Source organism: Abramis brama (assembly GCF_963993115.1).
Source record: "Abramis brama genome assembly, chromosome: 25".
NCBI classification, from domain to species: Eukaryota; Metazoa; Chordata; class Actinopteri; order Cypriniformes; family Leuciscidae; genus Abramis; species Abramis brama.
In genome coordinates, this window is record NC_139987.1 from 4,598,178 (window position 1) to 4,625,117 (window position 26,940).

At 38.0% G+C, this 26,940-nt stretch overlaps 1 protein-coding gene across 3 annotated transcripts; it reads right to left on the reverse strand.

The window, feature by feature from the left end:
* Nucleotides 1–724: 724 nt before the first annotated feature.
* Nucleotides 725–26,940, reverse strand: smad2 (SMAD family member 2). Of its 3 annotated transcripts, none has more exons than XM_084104976.1 (12): nucleotides 26,772–26,924; nucleotides 26,455–26,529; nucleotides 21,265–21,682; nucleotides 12,215–12,304; nucleotides 10,503–10,696; nucleotides 10,255–10,389; nucleotides 9,772–9,846; nucleotides 9,060–9,113; nucleotides 8,691–8,903; nucleotides 7,683–7,820; nucleotides 6,220–6,364; nucleotides 725–2,996 (listed from the first exon to the last, which is right to left on the reverse strand). In XM_084104976.1, the coding sequence occupies exons 3-12, from the start codon at nucleotides 21,501–21,503 to the stop codon at nucleotides 2,873–2,875; spliced, it is 1,407 nt and encodes a 468-aa protein (XP_083961102.1). In that variant the 5' UTR covers nucleotides 21,504–21,682; nucleotides 26,455–26,529; nucleotides 26,772–26,924; the 3' UTR covers nucleotides 725–2,872. The 3 variants fall into 3 exon arrangements, with proteins under 3 accessions (XP_083961102.1, XP_083961101.1, XP_083961103.1); XM_084104975.1 differs by having other exon boundaries at nucleotides 26,455–26,533; XM_084104977.1 differs by lacking the exon at nucleotides 26,455–26,529 and having other exon boundaries at nucleotides 26,772–26,940.

The following is a 26,940-nucleotide window of genomic DNA, read 5'->3' on the forward strand; positions in this document are numbered from 1 at the left end:
CCTATAGTAAGTACATGTAGTTAGTTATTACTCAGTACTTAAATGTATAATTAGTGCAAGAAAGACACCTTAAAATAAAGTGTAACCGAAGTTTCACACAAATTATTTATGACTCTCACATTAGCAGCATCATTTCCATCACAACCAACAATAAAGTATAAAGTTCTCAAACATTAGTGCACTTACAGTATTTACCTAGTACACTGTCAGAAAAGAGTATGCTTGAGATGAAATATGATACATAAATGTCATCAAGAAACGCTTCAAGTCATGTCGGAAAGAACGGACGCACATGAACACCAACAAAAAGTTGTAAATCCCAGTGGGAAGCTCAGGATTCTCTTTAAGCCCCGAGTTTATGAGTTGGGAGGTGTCAGTGAGAAACATGGTGGAATATTTAGCAGTGACACTGTCAGGCTTTTCTATCTACAACAAACTAAGCTAATTACCCCACAAAATATAGCAGCATTGTATTATAATGTGCAACGATAAAGTTTACAGTGGCTTCATGAATTAATTAAAAACATAAAAGGCGAAGCACACCGCATGCACAATCTTTGTTCTTCCTTTGCTAGAAGTAGTTTAAAAAACATTGCTGTATTTTTGTGTAGTTTATTAAGAGAAGATACACTGCCATCTTGCTCCGACGAAAGTGACTTCCCAGGAGGACTTGAACGCACCAATAATTTATGCAACAGAGAAAGAGAGAGGGAGAAAGACAGGCTTTAACATGAGAATTAAAACTTTTTATTAGTGTATTTATGAAGTCTGCATATGCAACACGCCTGAAAAGCTTATCGCCTGAAGTTCACGTCCTACCAATACATCTCTCTAATGGTAAAACAAGCTCACCAACTGTTAAATGCTTTGCAAAAGGAGAAAAAAAAAAAAAAACAGAAAAAGTAAAATAAAATTATATATACACATTTATATGCATATATGTCTGGTCCACTTTCAGTTCTATTTGGTTTTCTTTCCACACCCAGTCAAAAATGGCAAACAGAACGTTCCCAGTGTCTTGTTGGCCGTTTGAGGGCTTTAAAAACGGGCCACAACATCTTCGTCAGCTTTTTACTAGATGCACTTAAAGTACAATCACAAGAGTAGTAAGATCAATGAAGGAAAAGATGGAGACAGAGGTGGGAAGAGGGGAATGGATACTTGCAACGCCTGGTCACAACAAGTAAAGAATAACAGACAGCTATATCACAGTCATTAGTTAAAGTTGTACAACGAGCACGCACACTAAAGTTGCACAGTTCTCCCTGTTTGGAAGTCTTTTTTTCCCCAATTGCAAACAAATAAAACACTGCGATGTTCCCGTAGGCTGAATGTCCCCTTCGGGTAACCGTACTTTGAGGGGCGGTGGGTTAAACAGTATCGTGTTGTGAACATGGGAGGAAAAGCAACTAAAAGAAAATCAAAGAGTGGTGGGGTGGGGGGATTCAAGATCAGGGCGAAACGTTAACCGGGACAACAGCTTGAATTGGAAGAGGAGAAAAGATATTTGCGCTTATAAAAATTTCATGCTAAATAACGTTTTCGTATGATAGGACATTTCATTATGAAGCCATGTTCCTTTAAAAAGAGGGCATGATCTAAAAAAATATTCAATTCTAATAAAAAGGAAGAGAGCTTTAAAGATCTTAAATATATTTATATATAAAAATACATGAAAATACAAAAAGTAGCTAAAAGAAAGATAAAGGGAAAAAAAAATCTTGTAATTGTGTGAAGGATAACCTAGTTTATTAACACTTAAAGCTTAAATACTTAGATTTTTTGTTTTTTTATCATTTTTTTTTTTTAAAGATTTGGACTGCGTGAGACGTTTTAATAACCTTTGAAAGTCTTTGTTCGTCCTTAAAAGAAGCCACTTTCTGAAGAAAACCACTCCACAGCCAACTAGTGAATATTTCACCCAGTGAATAAAAAGTTAATTCTGAAGTTCGAATTGAACGAGGGGCTTTTTTTTGCGCTAAACATTCCTATCAGTTTGAATAAAAGAAGCATGTCTTACAGCAGCATACCTCGAATCAAAGGCAACATTCATATATAGTGGTTTGGGGGGAGAAATCGTAAAATATTAAAATAAAAAGGTATCTTTTGGCATTACTGAAGAAATCGAAAAACATGATTAAGTCTTAACGCGCCAATCTACACAATCATAACGTGTATAAAAACAAAGAATGTGACTTTTTGCCAGAAAAAGTAACCTCCTTGAACGACCGGATTGGGATCGCCATCCAGGAAAAGTATTTACTTCATCAAGGGGGGAAAAGCCTTTCTGCTACAAGTGTGTGTGTGTGAAGTTATTTCCTGCCTTCTTGAACTTCCACACATCATACGCACCTTCCCTCCTTCTCGAAAACCATCCAAATAAAATAAAAAAACCAATATACATTTCATATTCTACTACTAATACATTTAATATTGAGGGTTTATGAAAGAAAAACAAGAGAGAATTAAAGGTGCATGAAGCTGATGAGACAGCAAGTGCTGCGTTCAGGTCCGAACGGTGAGAACGTCAGTGTCGGGAGATGAGAGAGAGAGAGAGAATATATGAGAGCGAGAGAGAGAGAGAGAGAGAGAGAGAGAGAGAGAGAGAGCGAGAGAGCGAGAGAGCGAGAGAGCGAGAGAGAGAGAGAGAGAGAGAGAGAGAGAGCGAGAGAGAGAGAGAGAGCGAGAGAGAGAGAGAGAGAGCGAGAGAGAGAGAGAGAGAGAGAGAGAGAGGGGCTCACGAGTACTATGATAGAGAAAGAGGGGGCGGGGTTATAGTAAGTCTGTTGTTCTTGTTGTCGGTTGATGTGATTGTAGAATCAGTCGTTTTTTGGGGGAGAGGGGCAGAGGACAGAGAGCTTGGTCGTGTCGATTAGGACATACTGGAGCAGCGTACGGAGGGTGAGCCCATCTGAGTCAGGACCTTGTCCAGCCACTGCAGCGGGCCGTTCAGGTGAAGCTCGATCCAGCATGGGGTGCTCGTCACGGTCTGCCGTCTACACAACAACAACAGACGACAGGTCACAGGGTGCATCATGGGAAAAGGCAACAGGAAAATCAAGTTAATATGGTGAAACACGTCCATTAGGAACTGCAAGAGTGAATGACAGCCGGCGTTTCAAATCCTACTATGGTGAAGGCGTGAATGAATATTAATTAGCTCCTGAAAAAGTAGCATAGCAACATCCTCACTGACATGCATGAGCTACACCTTTGCCATGGTAAGACTGGAAGTCATTTTTAACCATAAGTACTACCAGTGCTGTACAAAAACTGGCATGGTTTTATTCTTTCCCGTTCTGAAGCACTGCTGCTTTTAATATCCGGAATTACAAGCACAAGTGAGCTAGAAAGTAACTTAGATTTTTGATTCGGTTGATGCATTTAAGATTTGTGTTGTAGTTAACTACGGATGTGTTCACACTTGTACTTCGGTTCTCTTGGGTCTTTTGGTATGAACCAAAAACAAAAAGAAAAAGATTAATTTAGTCCTGGTTTGTTTAGGGTTCACACATTCATTTAAACACTGAAAAAAAAAAGAAAAAAAAAAGAAAAGAGGAATAAGGATAAGACCACAAGCTGATTGGATGGCTGTTATAACATACATCCAAAACAATGCTGGGCTAAAATGCTGTCGTTGTATGTGCGCACATTTGATGGTATTTGTCTCAACTTATAATGAGCTTATAAAATGTGTAAAGGAGTAAAAACAGCATCAGGAATCCCTCCGTCACACAAACCAAGATCTGCTGTGAGGAGACGCGGTTCTGACGCCTGAACTGAACTGTGATGGGCAACATCACAACTATGATGAGGAAAAACAGGAACACTAGAGTATTCCATCTTTTTTTGTGACATCACATTCTGTTTTTGGTTTGTTTACATGTCTTTGGTCCATGTTGCGTTCATATTTCAGTCAAACCGCAACTGAGTTTGTTTGGAAGCGGAGCGAGACCCATCTTTTCAGCGGTTACAGTCCGCTTGTTTTGTGGCACCAGATGGCAGCGTTCACACTTATTCAAATGAACCGCACTAACAGAGCAATCGCACCAGAGTTTGTTTTAATCCAACCAAACTAGGGGTGTGACGGTTAGTATATAACCGTGAGACCGACGGTTATAGTTGAACACCGTCATTAGAACTCTATAACCGCCAAAACTGTGTTATTAAAATATTTTTTACAAACATTTTTTATCATAGAGAATGTTTAAATACCAATTAAAACCAATTGTTAACAGTCTGTGTTATTAATGGTCTACGTCGTTTCCAACTGTATTGATTCTTTGCCAAGTACCCCCTGACCGACCGCCAATCATTTGAGATAGAAATAAAAGCTATGATATAGTGATGTGCCATCATTATGAGATTTATTAAACAAATGAAAAACATTTGCAATAATAAACCACTTAAAGGGTTACTTCAGGATTTAGCATTAAGCTTTGTATTAGTAGAAAACCTGTAGTATTTTCGAATTACCATGCTTTCCACCCTCATATCCCCCTGAGACAAGAGAATTATGTATTTTTTGTCTGGAAAAAATCCTCCGATGACGCAAAAATCGTCATTTTGCGTCATCGGAGGATTTTCTGGCCAGAGGCTAAAGACTACAGCCAGTAGGAGGAGCTGTTCCGCATGTTTTCAGCCCGCCCATAGAGGGATCTCACTCACAGTCACAGAATGTACAGTGTCAGCCGTCTTACTTTGGAAGCTAAGCTAGCAGGCTATTGTTCTGTGGTCTGTGGACAAAGCTGAATAGTTGGAGAAAGCTGAGTAAGTAGGGGTTACCATCTTCCTTTTCCCGGACTTGTCCGGCGGGCGAGAACGTTCAAAATGTCCGGGATTCAGCTTTTGCGTTCTGCGGTCGCCATTCATTGTTTACATGCACACCTTTTGTTTTAATCTAACTGAATTCATTCCGATTGGTGAATCTGAATGTAGTGTTTACATGAACGCTAAACAACAAGTGATCGGTTGATGTGCGTTTTACCATTGCTAAGAAAATTCCCGCTCCTCCGTGAGAGATGGGAGACCCGGCGCGTCTCAGTAATGACGCCACCGGCCTCGCGCCGTTCTGCCGCGGCCGTCAGCCTCGTCCTGCTCGCCACAGTAAACATAATGAATGAATGGCGACTGTAGAACGCAAAAGCCGAATCCCGGACATTTTGGGCGATCTCTAGAGATCCCTGGCAAATCCCTGGCAAACTCATCACATAGCCTAAGTTAGCCTTGTTGTTTTCAACTCTTACCGGTAGGCGTGGCCTCCTAAGGCAGCGAAGCAAGTGCATTCTGGGAGTTGTTGTCTTTCATCCACATAAGCCAAAAATATATTTTCTGGCTTTTCTCAGTCTAGAAAGCTCCAAATTCAAAAATTTCTTCACATTTCTTCTACTTAAATGACCTATTTTAAATACACATTCATCTTCCCAGAGGTGAAGTAACCCTTTAATGAAGTTTTGTTTTGTAAATCGTCAGACATGATTTTTACCACTTCATTAAGTTTTGCTTTATAGAAAGCCTTTCTTTAAAGCGAATTTCGTTTTGTACAAATTGTATCTTAATTTTAATAAATGTTTCATCAACCAATTGCATGTATTTAATAAATAAAAAGCAAATATAGCAGACAATATAATAACCGTGACATGGAGGCGCCGGCGCGCCGCGTTCACTTGCATCTCATCGTAAATGAATGAAACTCAGCGTAGGCCTATGCCTCATACATTAGCATTAAATATCTTTGCTGCATCCTTTCTAGAACAGACAAGGGCTTTCTTGCGGCTCGCATCAGCAGAGCATTGCATCGTCCATAGACCGCACAACAATCAGCGGATGGCGGGCGGGTGCGGCTTTGAAATTTGGTCAAAAAACGTCGGTGCGGATGATGAGTTTTGTGATGCGGTTGCGAATGAAATAATACCCCATCCGCGTATCTCTATAGATAACAACATTGAACACTACACAAATATTAATTTTATTTTTTTTATTTAGGTGATCAAGTAGCTAATCAGTGTCTGCTCGTTTATTCAAACTAAGTTGTCCTATAACAGACGAACGTTTTTTTTGTAGTTATTAGATGATTTTTTCCACCTTCTATAACTTTAGCTAAATTAATCTGAATACAGATCATACTCCCATCCCTGAGAAAGTTTATTGTGTTATATTCTGGCATTAAGAAGATGCACTATCGAAGAAGTCTATGCTATTGGCAGAGCTTGTCCATACCTGTACTCGGCTCCCCAGCCTTTGACAAAACTCATGCGAATGGTGCACATCCTGGTCAACTGATATACAGCCTCAAAGCCCTGGTTCACTGACTGAGCCAGCAGTGCCGCAAACTCCTGGTTATTGAAGATCTTCAGGTTACAGCCTAAGAAAGAGGATATCATGATGTCAATAGTTGACGTAAATTGGCACATTCTGATGGATGGTACAACGTAAGGTGAGCGATGTGACCAAACTCTTATCAAACGATACGAGGAATTTTACTTCACAATAGGAGTTATTTTTCCCCTTAAGTAAGGTTGTTACGACAACAAAATTTTAGAAATCGTAGAAAATGTCAATTATCAATACCATTTTTGATATCACAGTAAAAAACAAATACTATCCTAACTAATGTAAGTAAAAAGTTCAAGCTTATGGAAGACAAGAAAACAATTAGTAATAAAATAAGAATTAATTATTAATTACAAGCAATATGACAAAAATGCAACACAAAAAGATAGAAATTAAATAAACAGTGCTTAAATTTCTACTACAGCATAAGAATGAAGACTATGCAGGTTTTTTTTTTCTTTTTACTTTACTATGTGAATTAAATACACATTGATTTTATACCGACTGTGTTTCCATGAATACTCGCCAAGACAAGCATGTTGGTTTTAGCGCAAATAAATTGTGAAAAAGTAGTAAAAGCAGCACTCAGACACTGTGTGACTGGTGGCTTTATGTGTACACTACCGTTCTAACGTTTTGGATCGATACAATTTTTATTGTTTTTAAAATAAGTCTCTTCTGCTCACCAAGGCTGCATTTATTTGATTTAAAAAAAATTAAATAAATTTTTTTTAATAATATTGTGAAATATTACAATTTAAAACAGCCGTTTTCTATGTGAATATATAGTAAAGTGCAATTTATTCCTGTGATCAAAGCTAATTTGTCAGCATCATTACTCCAGTCTTCAGTGTCACATGATCCTTCAGAAATCATTCTAATATGATGATTTGATGCTCAAGAAACATTTATGATTATTATCAATGTCGAAAACAGTTAATTTCATTTTTATTTCATGATTGGTCAGCCTTGGTGAGCAGAAGAGACTTCTTTTTAAAAAAAAAAAAAAAAAATCATACCGATCCAAAACTTTTGACTGGTAGTGTATAATCACAGAAACCGGCTCTCGGACAGCATTCGAGTACCAGACCGAGTTCACTTTCGCAGCTTACTGCGCTTGAACGATTTTAAATGACTTTAGTATTTAAACTGCTAAGGCTTAAAAACGCATGCAAATTATAAACTTTAATGGCGATGCAAAACCGCAAAAGTCATGAGCGCAACCACGACAGAGACAAAAATCGTAAACAAAAAACTACTGGATGACAAGTTTGTCGCTGTTTATTCTGTCTACCGCTTTACTGCCCACCTGTAGTACCATGGACACTGAAAGTGAGTGAATCTCTTACCTGGGGGGATTTTACAGACTGTTGCAGGGTGCCAGCCATACCTCTGATTACAGTTAGGGCTTTGAACGAAGATGGCACTATCGCTAAGACATTCGGCAAACACTTCCCCACCAATATAATACAGCCTGACCCCTCGACCTAATCAAAGACAAACAGCAGTGAGAACTTAATATTGTACATGTGACCATTTTGCAGGAGTCTCAAATTGTCTTGGTACATACAAAGGGATAGGTCAACCAAAATTGAAAATCATCATCTTTTACTCATCCTCATGTTTTTTTTTGTATGATTAACTTTCATTGTATGGACAAGAAAAGACCAGTTTCAAAATATTATTTTGTTTCATTAAAGAAAGTCAATAGGGCAATTAATCCTGGGTTATTCTGAACCGCGGGTAAACAGAATCCTGGGTTATCTTGCTTCACGTTTCACACTGCTCATAATTTACCCAGGGTTAACAATTTATCCTGGGTATTCATAAGATGCCATTTTACATTCCTAAACCCTGGGTTAACATCCTTGTTTGCATATTTGAGGTGTCAGTGTCACTGATTGGACGAACACTGTACGCAAACAGTTTACATAAAGGCTCTAGCATTGCACATCCTTGGATTATATCTTGCCAACTGAACTATCAGACTATAAAGGTAAGAACTGAACAGTCTCTTCTTCACTACAATAGCACATTTTCTGTCACCATTTGACATTTTCCCCCAAAACACTGTTCCTGTGACTTGCAAAGCATGTGAGGCATGTGATTGGCTTTCTGTTGCTAAGCATCTAGCCGGGGCTTCACCCGGGGTTAAAAGCAGGGTTTAGAACAATGATAACCCAGGGTTAAGCACAGAGTGAAAAGCCCTACTGAGGACTTCTGTAGACTAAAGCAAGTCATACACGTTCAGAATGACGTGAAAACAAATATAAGATGTCGATTTTAGTTTTTGGGTGAACTGTCCCTTCATTTCAACTGAAACTTGATAGTAGACCAGCTGAAGATGTCTTGGATACCTATGTGTCTCCGGGTCATCTCCACGGTGGCGTTGCGGTTGACGTTGGACAGCAGGCCCAGGCAGAACCGCTCTGAGTTGGAGGGGTCTGTGAAGCCATCCACGGTGAGGGAAGGCTGAGAGGCGTGGAACGTTTCTCCCACCCGCTGGTTTAGTTCATAGTAAGCTATGGAGCACCAAAACGCAGGCTCCGAGTAAGTCACTGGCTGCAGGTCTAAAACAGAGATGAGGAAGACCAATATCAGGGAACCCAGTTGACAATCTTATATTAACTGTGCATACATCTTTGAAGTCCTCAATCTTAAGAAATGGTCAAGATGTCAATATAATGGCTATCAAGAGTGAGGTTCAGCAGTTAATCAGCTCTTACCCATGCCATGATTGACAGGCGAGAGTGTGCTTGGCGACAGTTCTGCAGGAGAACCTGACAAAAAGAAGAGGTTTTCCTTACAATAATAGAGATATTGGCAGCAACAAGAAATAACTGGTTTATTTGGTGCTTGCCAATGTAAAAATGTTATAGTCCATCAATGGACACATGATTTGAGGCATCATTCCTGTCTGAAACAAACACAACTGAAGTTTAATCTTTAATTCAGGGGTCTGTTTAGACCTGGACCTGAACGTATGAGCAATAACAAAAGGCAGCACTGCACTAAAATGGAAATTCTTGGTACACTGGATTGAAAACTGAATAAGTTGCAATGTTGTGATGTACATCTGAGTAAAACAGATGATCATAAACAGAAAATTAGGGCAAGGACTTGCAGATAATGTCACCAGAGAGAAGTCTGTCACTCCAATGGAAGATTGAGTTGCATTTAAAAATAATAACATATTCATGGATGAATTGTTCATAATAAAATCAATAACATGCATTTAGAAAACCTGAAGTGAAATGAAATTTGGAATGTTTAAAATAACTAAAGAAATTCAAAGTATTATTATAAAACTTAAGGTGGCATGTGTATGATGCCTAGTGTTTTGAAATCAGTTGTGTAGTGTATTCCAGTCTATAGTAAACATGTTCTGTCCAGGGAGGGCTGTCATTCCCATGTAGTGATGTCACTGTGGGAATGTACCTGTGTCCATACTTTGATTCATCTGCTGGTCGCTGGCCTCTCCATCCTCACTGATGTATCCCGGGGGAGGAGTTTCTGAACAGATTCAGAAATCAAAAACAAAGATCACCAATTTACTCTAAAAGCCCGTTCACGCAGAGAAAGATTACTATAAATATAACTATATTCGCGTCCACTCCAAGGAACAATATCTTTCTTTATTCCAAGCATACTGCAGTTTAAAATGGCTGAGCTCTTTAAAAGCAGGATGGATTCGGATTGGCTCGTTCATCAGTTAGATAAAATCATTCTGAAAGTGAGTCCAACGATATCGTTTCTCTGTGCCGTCATCATTGTAGTCTTTTTGTGGACTTTGTTATCGTTATAGTTATCGTTCCTGGTGTGAACAGGCCTTAAACTACACACTAACGCATAAGGTCTTCAGCCTTAAATTTGGTGTGAAACGATTTGGTTTGACATTTGGTGCGAGACGCGTGTTCCTACCTGGTATGTAATTGTTAGGGGGCTCTATCCCTGTTGGGAAGTTGGTGTTTTCAGGTATGGAGTTGGTGTAGTCGTCCAGAGGCGGCAGCTCCGTCAGGATCTCTGTGTGTCTTGGCACGAGGACGGGAGGAAGAACTACAGGAGAGACGTTCAGAATCAAGAGGACTGAATGAACACTCGGTTCAAATTTCACACATTAGGAAGCGTTCAGAATCTTTTCTTGGCAACTCCGCTGCCAATTTCCCCACCTGGCGTCTCCACCCGCTGGTAGTGGTAGGGGTTGATGCAGACTTCATCCTTCTTGAGGTTGAAGGCGTACTCGCAGGTCTCGATGGCGCGCAGCTCGTGGTGGCTGTGCAGGTCGGGCCATCGCCACAGGCGGCAGTAGATGACATGAGGCAGACCTTTACGGTGAGACACTTGCAGACGCCCGTCCAGAGATCTGACCCGAGCATCCACAGAGAGAGGGCGAGAGAAATGGAAGAGAGGGGAGTGTGCCAAATGACCAGAGAAAGACATGCATGGATGGAGGGAAGAGGGAAGGTGGTGCGGTTAGACAGCAAATCATGACCAAGATGCAAGGTTAAACCATTACGATTAAAACTCCTGAATGTTTATACACAATAACGGAATACTATTATATTAAATCAATGGTTCTCAACTGGTGAGTTGTTGTGACCTAAAAAAAGGGTTGTATACATAACGGGAGAAGCAAAAAAACATTTTAAAAGCAATAACCATATAACAGTGCAAAGTCTTAAAATGTGTGTGTGGGGAGCTTAATATTAATTTGGTCCCACTTTATATTAAGTGTCATTGATTACGGTGTTAACATTTAAATTAATCATTTGATACAATGCACTTATTGTTGACATGTTTTTACAGAGTACTTATATTTTAAAATAAAATAACTGCATCTAATTACACAGTAATTAATTTATGTAATTACATCTACAATTAGACTGTTGACCCTTCCCTGACACCGTAACCCAACCTTCTTTTTTGATGCAGGTACATAGCAGTAAAAGACACCTAATATAAAGTGGGGTCCTAATTTTGATATGCATCCAATCAAATGGCATAACTAAATAACTATATAATACGCATGTATACAGAACCAGAATTCAAAAGTTTTCAGATCTTTATGAAAGTCTCTTCTGCTCATCAAGGCTGCATTTATTTGATCAAGAACACGGTAAAAACAGTAATATTGCTGCAATTTAAAATAGCTGTTTTCTATGTGAATATATTGTAAAATGATTAATTCCTGAATTTTCTGCATCATTACTCATGTCACATGATCCTTCAGAAATCATTCTAATATGATGATTTGATGCTCAAGAAACATTTCTGATTATTAATGTTAAAACAGTTGTGCTTCATATTTTTGCGGAAACCGTGATAGACCTTTTCAGGGCTCTATAAATAGAAGGATCAAAAGAACAGCATTTATTTGAAATCGAAATCTTTTGTAGCATTATAAATATCTGGTAACTGTTGATCAATTAAATGTATGCTTGCTGAATACAAGTATTAATTTCTTTCAAAAAAATGTTTTTGTTGAGCCCAAATCTTTGAACAATATATAGGTTAAAAAAAAAATAAAAATAAAAAAAAAAGAGACAGAGGACACGATTACTTCTGCATAAATTTGGCAATAGGTTGGGTCACCATTTCAGAGTAAAATCAGTAAAACCAGTTGAGAACCACAGTTTTAAACCGTTTCTTTAGTGAAGTGTATGTATGAGTTATGAAAATATGTCGATATGCTTTAAATCTATTGTAACATTCAGAGTTAAAGCTCTACAATAAAATAAGTGATGCCATCATTAAGATATGTAAGTCTAAATCATCATAATAAAGCAGGTTATTACACGGCCCCTGGAGCCCCCTGTGCTCGTTCATCCCCACCTGTGGCTTGTGGGGTGAGTGTGGCACAATGTCAGCAGAGGATATTCACCTGGTTTGGTCAGGGTAGCTGTAAAGGCCTGAGGTATCCCACTGTTCTATCGTATTTGGTGTACTCAGTCCCCAAATTTCAGAGCAATTGCTGTGCACAGAAAGTAAAAAAACAAAAAACAAACAAAAAAGAAAAACAAACACAAAGAAACAAAAAAAATGATAAACATGGGGCATGATTCATTCAAAAATACCAAGATGAAGTACCATGAGGGGAAAATCGAAGGGCATTGTTTCTTTTATTTGAGATGTTTTGCGCAGGTCGTCTGAAACTGGCGAACGTCGCGGTCCACCTCGAATAAAAGAAGCCACTCTAACGGAAAATTCACATATAACAGTGAGATGAGAAAACCGAAGAGAAACTGACAAATGTATTTACAGTTAGGGCTGGGCGATATATTGAATATTCACAATATATTCGCGATGAAAATTAGGCAGTGTAAAGTATGTCAGTCTGATTCATTTCCATGATTCGAATCCATGAATCAGCTCAAGATTGTCATTTAAAAAAGTAGACTTCAACAATTACCTCGAGTCAAATGTTCCTGGACAATTTACATATTTTTAACTGAAACAAATGCTGCTGCACAAATGTCATTTAGTGGAAAAACATGCCTAATTATTTTAACATGACTATTGTAGTTGTTTTAATAGCAGTTTTATAGCAAAAACGTATGTCGATATCTAAAAGTCTAAAAAAAAAAAATAAGAGGCATTTCCTGCTACATCGCCCAGCTCTAGTTACAGTGCATAATCTCTTCCCCGGTCATCATGCGGTGTTATGAGACGAACAGGGCAATTGACGTTATAAAAAGACGTTTCATTCAGGGATTGATTTGACATCAGATATCAACATTTACACATGCAGCACAGGACAGGAGCCTATGACCTACTGTCGCTCGACTACATCACACTCAAGATAAAGAACGCTATCAGTCAATCAGACAAGCACACAGACCTTCAGTAGTTCTGAAAAAGAAACATGGGATGAGAAACAGACATGGTGACGTGACAGGAACAGGACTCGCACAGACTTGATATGTGATGAATGAAGTTTTGGCCCCCTGTGGTTTAACGGTCTCTGAAAAGGGACTCGAAAGACAGAAGCTCACAAACACGTGCCAGACTCCACCGGCAACCTGGAGTCACTTCTTATCACAAATGGTCTTGATAATCTTTTTCAAACACAGACTAAGTGATTTATTTATTTTTTTACATCTGTCCTGCAGCAGTGGTCCTATTGGATAGAGAAGGATTTTTCCAACTTGCACTAGTCACAACTGAATATAAAGGCTCATGTATGGACAAAGAAAATTCTAAAATATCTTTTAAATCGATAGAGAGCACGCAGAGAGTTCCCAGAAGATTGTTTGAATGCAAAATATATTTAGTTAAATATTCCGTTTACTTCGCTTTCTGACACGGTTTTTCTTTGTTTAATGTAAATGTATTAAATAAAATGTTATTGCCTCTTAAAAAGATTTTAAATGTAGCTACCTTGTGACCCTTAAAGGGAAAGATCACCAAAAAATGAGTTATTCACCCTCATGTTGTTCCAAACCCAGACCCTGTAGACCTTCTTCATTTTTAATAAAACCCGAGTGATTTCTGCTCCTCCACTGAAAGTCCATTCCACCAAAACTGACGGCTAAAAGAGCTGATCAACGCATATTCATAGCACATCAAATATGGCAATCGCTAAAGCTCAACTGTACTTGCTTGACGTGCAAGAACTTGCTTAAACCTCTCAATTCATATGGATCACTTTTACGACATTTTTATGAAGTTTAAGTGTCAAAGTTTTCAGAAGATGAACAGTCTTCTGGGTTTAGAAAGACATGAGGGCGAGTAAATTACCAGTTTCATTTTTGGGTGAACTATCCCTTTAACTTCTTCAAAAGACTAATTTGTGTCGCGTTTGTGTGAAGCTTGAAACTCAAAAGTAAAGCCATTGACGAACAAGCATTTATACAACAAACTAGCCTACATTAAAACAGGACAAGACCAAAGGAGCCTGTAAAGAAAGAAAACTCTTGAGGAGAACATTAACATTAGAGCAGGTTATCTGAGCGGCGCGTGTATCGCTAACCCTCGACCTGTACACTCGCTGCTGCCTGATGTCAAAAGTTAATGAGACCGACCCTGATGTAGCGATGTTACCCGAGATATTGAGCGAAGCTTGCTCAGAGTATAACGTGTCCTTATTCCTCTGGGGAATTAAGATTTCATGATGCCCAGAGAACATGATCGATAGGCAGTTTTAGTCAACGACATGCCAGGAGAGTATACAGATTAAATCGTTCTACTCATTTTTATAGGAGAGATTCATTTGTAGAACTTTTAAACCAGAAACTGGTTTAAAAATGGCTTTTGTTTTTGTAATTCTACATGGTGATGCTAGTGGCACAGAATTCACTTTTTCCTTTTCTTTTTTTACTGTATTTATGCATAATTCAACAACGATTGACGTTTACATTAACGATTACATAATATTCAAATTCTATAGAATTGCATCTAAATAGATTAAATAAAAACACTAAAACCTGAAATTGTCAATTTTAGGCATCATAACATTGCAATTTACAGTCTCGTATATTGTGTATATTGTATATTCATTTTAAGATGCATGTTTAAGTTTTATTAAATCAGTATTTTAAAGACTAACTTTGAGTGTTAACCCTGACTATATTTTATTTAATTATGCATTTTAGTTGAAAATCCCTGCAACACTCCAATATTTGCTGTTAACTGATACTTTCTTTGTAGTCTCAGTTTGAGCTTTACTAAAAGTGAATTTCAAACGCCATGCAGTGTTTAGGGAGAAAGTAAGAGCAAAGTGAATGTATATGCGAAACCATTAAAGAAGTGAAACCACAGAGTTTACATAAACTCACATGACCTGCTTTAGGGGGGATGGGGACTTCAGTTTCAACACCAGTAGATGGGAGGGTTTCCCAAAACGCTCTTAAAACACACACGCTCGGCACACAATAGAAACCCGATTCAGTATTAACCCTCAAATTAACAATAGAGCAGATGGCCGATCACTGTGTGATATCAACAGAGGTGCATTCAAGCACGATAATGATAATTCACAAAACTATGATAAACATTTGCAGAAATTCTATCAATATTGCATGACTCTAGATAACTGGTGAAAACATTAATGTAATTTAAAAAGAAATCACTAAATATTTTACCAATGCCTATACCCAAAATGCAATGGTTTATTACTTAATGTCACCAAAAAAATGAAATCAGGACAATTCAATTATTACTATAACTAACCTATATTAAAGTCCATCATTAGATGGACCCCATCAGCAATTCAAAGTAGGGCTGCTCAATTATGGCAAAAAAAAAAAAATCACGATTATTGTTGATATTGAAATCAAGATTATTAATCAAAGTCTTATTTCATGAGATGAGTAATTTTAGTTATCAGTAAAACAATTATTCACAATTCACAATTATGGACAGGTTTATTGGGCTACATCAGCAAAAACTAGGTTACTAGGTTAATACTACTAAGTAATGGAGCCAAGTAAACAGCTACAATCCTCAAAACAGTCGGCAACAAGAAACTAATTACAAAATACAACACCACAAAAGATAAAACCTAAATAAACAGTGATTTAAGTTGTTCAGGGAGATGTACTAACAGCGGCATTCAGATAACTAATAACCTACAACAGAAACTGAATAAAGTAATTCAATGTAAAATGCAAGTCTGCACCTTATACAATAAATATAGATTAATCCTTATTAAAGCTACTAAAGTTGAGTGATTTTATCTTTGTCTGTTATTGTTTGATTAACATTAATGATACTGAATTCGAGCAGTAATATCAGGCTGCTGCCACTTTAAGAGCTAATGCATGAATCCAATATACTGTTACACGAGTTTTCTTTCTCAGCTGTTTACATTCACTGAAGACATAACCGACTGGGTTTACGAGGACCGCATCTTGACATTTTTGCATGTAGGCTATTTGACTGTTTAGTCGCGTATCTGAAGCCCACAGAATACTTTGCTTATGCACGTTTGGCACACAGAAAGACACCTGGGGAAGCGTCTCTTTCGCGGCTTAATTTGCTTTTAATGACATCGTTTCATATCAGGCACGTCCCGCTGTTTAGCACCAGTAGACTGCATTTTACAGCACTCACTTATTCGGCCATTATGGATGTTTAGTTTGGCTTATGGAGGAACGAAAGCACACCACTGCCACATTAATCACGCAATAATCATTTTACCTTGATTATCTTGTTTTCATGATCGTTGGATGCTAAAATGAAATCGAAAATCATTTAAAATTAATCACACAATCCTAATTCAAAGTGACCAGAACCAAGCTGATAAATCTGGGTCCCACACCAGCATCACTGGGCGTCCGTGTCCCAGACAGATGACACACTTTTGGAGGGAATTAAGCCTTGTATCCTGGTGAGCGGAGACCCCATCCCCACTAAACCACACACAGAGTCCATCTGCTACCCTCACTTGGCACGAGATGAAAGCAAAAAATACGTTCTTTTAAAGCAGCACCTTTGAGTACAATGTGAATCGCTAATAAAGAAAAGTTAGTCTTAAAATACAATGCAAAAATTTAGCAGGAACAATGAATGGGCTGCGGATTAAAACAGAGCCATCACAAAGGAAACCATATGTCTCTGTCAAATCTCAGGATCATTCTTGCAAATGAACAGTCAACGAGTATCCCGTTTCAGGCTTCCATCTGAACACGTGCCAAGTGACCAACATCTTAATCCCACGAGAGACGTCTGAACAAGCAATTCAAGATGGTCTTTTAAATGCCTCATAAAATGATTTCCTTTCACATAAAACTTGCATCCTTTTGTTTAAATGGTTAACCTGATTGTCTCTCCCACTTATACGATCTGTTGTATTGATTTGCATTTTTGTTGGCAATCCCATAATACAAAGGCTAATTAACGGATACCATAACTAATATTCTGACTACATTGTGATCCAAGAAAAGATTTAATAAAAAAAATATAACAAAGGACAGGAAAAAAGGACTGTTTTCCCTCAATTCTAAAGTCATTTATCAAACCAAATGAAAGCCAGGCCTTAATTATTGTATGGAAAGCCAGACAGACAACAGAGTCTTCAGGTTACAATCAATAGACCTGAAAAAGCCACAGCGCCAGCCGGCTCTGTCCTCACGGAGAAACCCTCTTCACATTCTTACACTCACTCAAGGCATCTTACAGATACACTATCAGCACTTCTGGACAAAAGACCTGCGTGGAGATCTTCAACAGGAAGTTAGGTCGAGACAGATACGGGTTTGTTTTCCCTTTAAACAAGAGTAACGTAACAAGTAATGAAAAAGGACTAAACATCAGCTAAAACTGAACGCCTGTTTGTATTGTTTAGTTCTGGATGTACGCATACAGGAACATTTTGTTTTGATATAGCGTTTGTTTTGTGCAAATTAAACACATGGCATACAGCTGGATCTGCTTGGGAAAATTCAAGACTGATTTCCCAAGCAACTATCGAAATGACAAAAGAACAAATCATCTCCTTACTTTCATTCGGCTCTGTATAATGCACTTGATAACTGGATAAAAATCATTAAGGAGGGAATCATGGCATTTTAAAAGCACATGATAAATCATTCACTTGCAACTATTTCAACTTCGAAAATTCAAGTCTGTTAAAATTCAAGATATTCTGATTATCGTAACGTGTTAAAGTGATGTTTGTGCTTCACTTCTAGACAAAAACAGGGATCTATTTTCCTCCAATACAACAGAACAAAGACCAAATGCTGAGCATTAAGTAATTGAAGCTTTGTGGATGTATTATTATTCTCATGCTGCCAAAAAAAGAAATACAGTTTGATAGAGCAAATGCACAAGATATGCACATTTTGTAAATAGTGGTTTTGTATGATATAAAACTGCATAGAAATTTGTTCGAAAATCTGTGGAATGGATTAAAATTATACAAGTCCAAGTCATTTCAGTCATCAAGATACTTTAACAATATTAATTTGGAACGAGTTGACTTCCACTGTACGGTGAGAGAGAAAAATGAATTTCTCAAACTATAATAAAGTTTCGGAACAACAAATTTTGTGTGGAAAATCATTTAATGCCAGCTTCTTTTAAAGTGTGCCGTTTGCATAAGCTCATGAATATGATCATTTCTACACGGCTTTCCTGGGCGAATCATGGTATGAAAAGCACGAGACAGAAAAAACACAGGAGATTTTATATTTGAGGTCTCACTGGATGTGACGTACAGCACAAACGAAACAAATCTGAAATCAATCTTCATTTCATTTACAAGCTATTATGCGCTTTCATAAATGAAGAACTCTCTAGCTGAGCCTTTTGTTCACGGGTATGTGAGGGAGGCTGGAAAGGACAGTTGCGGAGGTTTTTGACGTTGCCATTACCAAACATGACAACCGGCGGACACAATGACTGATCCAGCCGTTCCCACAAGCCTCCAAGGTTAGAGAACAGATTAGCAGCAGAAAACACATGCTGGAGGCAAAGTTTCCCACCCTCTGAATCCACTCTCAAGGGAAGACAAAGCCCTCTGGATGACTTGGAAGCATTTCTGAAGGCCTGACCTGGGCTCTGCATCTGAGCAGAGAAAAGCCATCATTTTAATGTTCACTTGTACACATTTCAGCTGGAGGGAGGATAGATTTAACCTGCATTTATTGTAAGCTATACAGTCTTAAGAGGTTTTGCTGAGTGAACCTGATCAAGTATGAAGGCATAGTGCCAAGTCACAGAGCATTTTCACAATAACCATTGCACAATGTTTCAATAAAAAGAGGGAGATACGCATTCAGGCCTGCATTTGTTAAATTACACAGTTAAAAAGACTCTGTGGATTTGAGAAGTTAGAATTAATTCAAAAAGGATTCAATAGAAATAAATCTCTCAAGGACAAAGGACAATGTCTGTTTGCCATTACGAGCAGCTTGTGTTATCGGTTTCGACAAAACCTTTTCAAATGATTTAACCCTGGAAATGTTTAAAGCCGCTTTCATGCCCTTTTCACGTTTGTTCAGCATCTTACACCAAAATTAAACTATATTAGACGGCAAAGAACGAGAACCTGTGCTAAACCTTAACATAAGCGCTAGATAATCTAAATCTTAAAACAGGCTCTTACAAATGGACGGTTTATAGAATGGTGGCGTTATAAAATTAAGCAACAAAAGCGGTTTTCCATTCAAAGTTGCGAATATAACTTGTTCGCGAAAATTGATTTATCGCATAAACATTTGCGAATAACACACCGTTTCCATTCATGGAGTTGAAGAGAACAAAATCACTTCCTGATAAACTGGTGCCAAATATCACAAAAGAAAAATGGAGGTTGCTGCAGTAGCAGAAGCCACTGTGGGTCTTTTATCGTATATAAAAAATGACTTGCACACAGGTGAAACGTAATAAACACTGTCGTGTTATCTTGATTTCGGAGGCAGATGTCTTCTGTTTTGGGAACACAGTCGTGTCAGACGAGGCGAAGGCATTTCTGAATGACCAAAACAACATTTCATCGAGTTTAGTCCAGTTATGCCGTCCCACTGGGAAGTCACGTGTCTTTTTTGATGCGCGGAGAAATTTGGAAGGTAAATGTGTTTCCATTGTAGTTTATGTGCATGTTTTCTTATCAGTTTTCTGTATCACCTTAAACACACAAGCTTTTTATGCACATTTTTTAGAATTTAGGCACATCTTGGGAGTTTCCATCCAGCGTTTTTTTATGTGGTATTCTTAAATGCACATATAAATCTGGATGGAAACAGCTATTGTGAATATCATGCTGATCTTGCACTGTGACCAACAGCAGATCTTAACGACTGCTTTACACTTGATTTATTAAAAAAGAAATTCCCTTTTTAACTGGAACTTCAAAGTGGACAATTCAGATTTCCATTACCACTTCTAGTTTTTAATCATGTACGATTATGGATTGCTTTAATAAGGCTGTAAAAAAGTTCATCAAAGATGTCCTAAGATGTTCAAAATTCATGTATAACTTTGATGAAAGGTTTTGATCCACTTCAAATGTTGACTACTCTGTGTGTGTGTGTGTGTGTGTGTGTGTGTGTGTGTGTGTGTATTATGTTTAGTATTTAAAAGTAAAAATGTGAAGCTTGTTTTCTACAGGTTCTTACATTAATGCATTTTACATTTACAAAGGAACTAAATCCATTTAACTGCAAATACATCAATATATTTCTCTCAAATATCACCAAAGGGCTGAAAACAGATGTAATGTATCAGACGTCACCCGACCCTTGTGTATCTGTAACGTCTTGGTTTCAAACTATTGATATGTTGTGGCTCGGACACACAACTCATCCTCTCCTCTTAGCATTTCCCTAAAATAGCAGCGCTGATATTTCACCATTTGTCATGATGAATGGAATAAAAGCAGCCTGATGGTTGATAGCGCAGACATTCACAGAGCATGAGAAGCCTTCGTGAGCTCAGAATGGAGGTGACGTGGAGCTGTACAGAATGACCTTAACTCAAGTCGAGACAGATGGAGCAGAAATCATTTAAAGAAACAAAGGGGAGTAATGCTGATATTTTACAACGGTAGACGCAACTCGGCGTCACGCCTTCACCTTCACTCACGAAGCAACACGCGCAATGATACGGCTACGGTTACTTCTAAACTTAAATAAAAGCATTTCTGAATCATTAAAGGAGTTTTAATGCTTTATAATAAGATGAAGACTCAAAACTAACAAAACGTTTTCTATTACAATCATGGCTTTGCAACTCTAACCGTATTAAAGGGATACTTTATCTAAAACTAATAAAAGTACATATTTACTCGGCCTCATGTTGCTTCAAACCTACATAAACTGATTATTAAATTACAGCATACTTTTTCAAATGACAAGGAGATGAATAAATGACACTTCTTTTTTCTTTTCTTGAGTTTCCCATTTCAAAAGACTGAAGCGCTAGATTCCGGAGTCTACGAAGACACTGAGCTAAAAGCAGGAATGCGAGCGGCTTCTGATGTTGGCGTACCTGGGGATGGTGACACACTTGGTGTTGAGGTTCTGTGTGGTGATGGCTTTCTCCAGCTCGTCCAGCTGGCCCGTTTTCTTCAGCTTCTTCACCAGGCTTTTGACGGCCTTCTCGCACCATTTCTCCTCCTGGCCGTTCTGCTCTCCGCCCCCTCCCGCTCCGCTCGAACCGCTGGCCGACTTCTTCCAGCCCAGCAGGCGCTTCACCACGGGCGGAGTGAAAGGCAAGATGGAGGACATGTTTTTGGGGTGTCCGATGAGCGGTCAGAGTTAGAGAGACAGATGGAGGCTAGGAGAATGGGGAGGAACAGACCCAACGTTCCTAACTGGCTTTTAGGAAGAGGGTCTCTGGGCTGATTATGAGGGGGCAGGGGACAGAAGCTTAGGAAACGGGAGAGGAAAGGGGGGCGAGGGGTCACCTGAGTGGAGAGAAGCAGAAATCAAGAACAGCTGATGACAGACTCTGTAAAGACCAAACTTCAGGGATGACACTAGTACCTCCATCCTGTTTCTTGCCCTGATTACAACTGCAAAATAAAGACTTAATTCAATTGTCTCTTCTTTGTTGTATTGCTTTTTATTATTATTATTTGTTCTATAGCTATTAATTCATTAATTTCTGTATTATAATTATTGGTCACGACTGAGGCTTTATTACCCAATAATTAATTGAAAATCATGAACCAATTTGGTTCATTTTTGGGGGGTTTTAATACACTTTTTACACAACTATTCAAAAGTTTTGGGTCGGTGAGATGCTCTAAAGGTTTTTGAAAGAAGCTCACCATGGCCACGTTAATATGATCAAAAATACAGTAAAAACAGTAATATTGTGAAATATTATAATACACTTTTTACACTATTATTCAAAAGCCCATTCAAAATAAAAAACAAATCAAAAGCCCATTCAAAATTAATACACTTTTTACACAACTATTCAAAGTTTTGGGTCGGTGAGATGCTCTAAATGTTTTTTGAAAGATGCTCACCATGGCCGCGTTTATTTGATCAAAAATACAGTAAAAACAGTAATATTGTGAAATATAATTTAAAACAACTGTTTTCTATTTTGAATAATATACAGAGACAACAAAGAAGCCATTTCTTACGCCAGTGCCGTTGAGTCTGGGCTATCTGTTTGTCGACCAATGAGTGCTTGAGAAACTTAAAACATAATTTTTGCAGTTTGGTTTGGTGACACTAGTAGAGCAGAAATCACACGTCAGCTTTAAATAAAGGAGCGCATTCAATACAACTGGAGTTTCTTGCGGTACCAAGAACCGTGGAATTACTCTTGCTTTGGTCTCAGCCACTTTTTCAGTAGTGATTTCAGACAGATTTCAGTAGTGACTCAACCCTAGTCAGCAAATGAGAGATTTCATTGACAATTTTCTACAGGAAAAAACTGCAGAGGACAAGCTAGCCTTTCATTTAAAAGGGTTTAGGACTTCATTTGAAGAGAGGTTCCGCATAACAAGAAAATCTACGCACAGAAACCAGGCGAATCCTGCCAGGTTGTGAACATGGGGAAGTGGAAGTAAAACATCTTGATCATTTCGGTTAGGCTTACAACATACCCTTACTCTGGGTGCCATTTATGATCAGGGAAATGACGGGCAGTGAGAAAGCACCTCGAAATGTTACTTCATCAAATGCATTCGACTTTGAGAATGATGACATCAGAAAAGATGTAATGATCTAATGGACTTTTCAGATGCTTTGGGCTGGAAGAGTTTCTTCACCAACCACAGCCAAATGGGCTAATGTAATAAAACTCAAACCTAGGGGTGTGACGGTTAGTATATAACCGTGAGACCGACGGTTATAGTTGAACACCGTCATTAGAACTCTATAACCGCCAAAACCGTGTTATTAAAATATTTTTTACAAACATTTTTTATCATAGAGAATGTTTAAATACTAATTAAAAACAATTGTTAACAGTCTGTGTTATTAATGGTCTACGTCGTTTCCAACTGTATTGATTCTTTGCCAAGTACCCCCTGACCGACCGCCAATCATTTGAGATAGAAATAAAGCTATGATATAGTGATGTGCCATCATTATGAGATTTATTAAACAAATGAAAAACATTTGCAATAATAAACATTAGCAATGAACATTTGCAATCGGGAGACATGGTTTTTACCACTTAATGAAGTTTTCTTTTGTAAATCGTCAGACAAGATTTTTACCACTTCACAGCAAATATAGCAGACAATATAATAACCGTGACATGGAGGCGCCGGCGCGCCGCGTTCACTTGCATTGCATTGTGAACTAGAGCGCATCTCATCATAAATGAATGAAACTCAGCGTAGGCCTATGCCTCATACATTAGCATTAAATATCTTTGCTGCATCCTTTCTAGAACAGACAAGGGCTTTCTTGCGGCTCGCATCAGCAGAGCATTGCATCGTCCATAGACCGCACAACAATCAGCGGATGGCGGGCGGGTGCGGCTTTGAAATCTGGTCAAAAAACGTTGGTGCGGATGATGAGTTTTGTGATGTGGTTGCAGATTAACTAATACCCCATCCGCGTATCTCTATCGATAACAACATTGAACACTACACAAATATTAATTTTATTCAAACTAAGTTGTCCTATAACAGACGAACGTCGCCCCACCCATTGTTTTGCTAACCCGTAAATTGCAATCGAAGATTTTTTTAAATCGAGTAGCCTACTCTAATTTAATCGAGGAATCGTGACAGCCCTAGTAACTCTTGAGTTACTAGGGCTGTCACGATTACTCGATTAAATTAGAGTAGGCTACTCGATTAAAAAAAATCTTCGATTGCAATTTACGAGAATCCGTGAACCGCATTATTATATTAGACTGTTTTCTAAGGCTGCATAATGTATTAAAACCTTTGTATAGACCCTTTTACTATAGCATAGTGCTATTGTGAATTAACAGAGGCTGCAATTCAATTCAATTAATATATGCGCTTTATTTACATGCGTGTAAGTTTCAGAGCAGCTCCGTTCATGTAAATGTTGCTCGATGTTATCATTCACATGCTTGAAGCGTCTCAAACTCAGTCTCTGCATATGCTGTGAGTTTGAGTTGCTTATAACATTCATCTAGGAACACAACGTGCGCCATTTCATCAGATTTGTAAGATAAATCATGTATAAACCTACGCCAACACAGGAGAATACATCAATATTCGAACTCGCAATTTCAAAATAAAAGTTTAAACGCTCGCTCTGAGTTTACATGTTTTTATGTCCACATGTTTTTGTTAAAGAAATTACAGTGGCTGTAGCATTTCTATCATAAAGAAGTGGACAAATATTAAAGATTAAGTGAACATTTGAATTAAATATCATTTGGCCAATATTAAACAAGGATTTGACCTGCTGTAGAGTGTAACAACACCTGCAGGCATTTGTTATAATGCATAATGTACATAAGATTATTAGGTATATTATGTATTTTAACAGTGTTGTTTTATAAAACCAAATGATTTTAAGCTAGTTGCTTTTGATACTTTATTTAAACCAAATATTATTGCCTCATTGTTATTATATATGTATTAATTCATCGAAAAGGTAGTTGTTCACTTAGGTCTAGTTTTATTACCATTACAAAAACATCTGATTACCCGATTAATCATAAAAATAATCGACTGATAACCAAAAAAATTGTTAGTGACAGCCCTTAGTGTAACTATTCAACATTTGAAATCTCAAATCGGTCAAGCTTGACAGCACATTAGGCATCACATGCTAGTTTGAATGATTTCAATAGAACGTTTGAAACATTTTAGCACATCAAAGGCACATTTGGAACGTTAAATTCGAACATGAATAGCAGATTTCGGGAGCATTTGAAAGATTTATTATAACATACCAGTCATTTTGGGCCACGTTCACCTTTTTTGGCAACACGCCTATTTGAACGGTTTGAATTAAATATTAAACACACACACTGATCAAAATTATTCTGTTGTGAAAACAAAATGTAATTTCTACATGAAAAAGTTAGTTCAGGCAAGAATAAAATTCTATATTAGCACTCAATTCAAGCTTGAAGAAATTAAAGCATAAATATCAACGTTATAAAATTAAGTAAAATCAACTCAACTTTCTGTTATGGTGTTCCCATCATGCACTGGGGCACGAATAATTAATAAGGTTGATTTTTCCAGCTGTATTTACACACGCTGTTTTGTGGCATCTGGAGTTAATTTTCTTTATTAAAAATGACATTCACACTCTAAAACAATCCATCAAATGTTACCGTCACTGTGTACAAAGGATCGAGGTCCCTGTGTTCGGGTGGGAACTGTGTTACCTCTATTATGTAAACATGGTATCTACACAATAGCTATTGTATTATTTACTACTTAGATATTTCTAAGTAAAGCATACACTTTAAAAGCATGGTTTAATTCAGTGTTATATTGTTTGAGTAAAAAGTATTGCAAAGTAAACTTCAAATAAGTAGAAAGTACTTAAACGTTTACAGGCCAAGTTAGAGTTATTTTTTTCTTTGTTAATTTTACTTAACTTACTTAAGTAGACTTAACGTTTCTTTTGCAAGTTAAGTAAAGTGCACATATGGAATTTTACTTAGTTTTTTTCAGTGCATTGATGAGAGATAGACAAGCCTGGAAGATTGATTTTTGTTTTAAGTTTTCTGGTATTATGGACCAAAGTGGAAAGTACAATATCTGGAACACTGTAAGCAGGAAATCATTGAAGTGTTCGGAACGTTTTTAATTGAACGTTCACAAAATTTGAGCATCACAAATGCTTTTAAAGTTTCAAATGGAACGCTCAAATGGAACGTTCAACTTTGCCTATAATTCGCGTGCTGGAATGTTTGATTCTAACGTTTTGGCGCGTTCCTTGTCAGCAGCATTTAGCAATGCAACTTTGAAGCCCAAAAATGTTGTCTAGGTAGACAGCTCTGTAAGTTTTGACAGCCCAACCCTGAGATGAGCAATACACAGAGGCCAATGAGGCAAGAGTAAGTTATATCACAGCATTCTTATGAATGCATTTGTGTACAAACGCCAAAGCAAAAACATATGTATAGGCAAAACAAACATCACCATGTACATCTGCTGGTATCATTCTAATCATGCATAGAAGTCGAGCCAAACAGACCCTGCTCGTCATTAACTCATCTGTAAGCTCTAAATGACTAAAATTAATAAATAAACGCATTGTTTACCTTCTCCAGTGATCTGGTGGAGTATCACGGGCTTGTTATGGCTGCATGGGCCGCTAATCGACTCACTGTCCCGGTCTGCCTGCGATATAACAAACCCCAGGATCAATACACTCACATTAATCGCTGCATTATAAACTCTTTCATCTGTGCAAAAGCGAAAAATCGGCATTTGCCTGTTTATGAGAAGTGTGTGAGTTTGCGTGGCCGTTGAGTTTGTGGAAACCGCTAGCAGCCTGCGCTACTTTCTTTGACAGAAAAATAAACAGCTTTCAAACGGGTTCGCGAGCCGTTATCTTCACATTTACCCTTCAACTCACCCTTTTAGCGAGAAACTTTCTCTGTAAGGAAGGAGTAGCGTAAAATCCCAGCGAAACGGATTATTCGTGGGTGGGTAAAAGTCGACTTTAAACAATATTTTCCTTCCCACTGTAGCCGAATTACAGCAGCAGACGACGGCCTCCAGCGCGCGCAACCTAACCTTAAAGC

Coding starts and splice junctions, on each gene's coding strand:
- smad2 (XM_084104977.1), bottom strand. CDS start 21,503: ATGTCCTCCATCTTGCCTTTCACTCCGCCCGTGGTGAAGCGCCTGCTG. Junction 7,821..8,690: donor GATGACCCGGAGACACATAG/GTATCCAAGACA, acceptor GTCTTTGATTAG/GTCGAGGGGTCAGGCTGTAT. Junction 2,997..6,219: donor GGCTGGGGAGCCGAGTACAG/GTATGGACAAGC, acceptor GTTGTTGTGTAG/ACGGCAGACCGTGACGAGCA.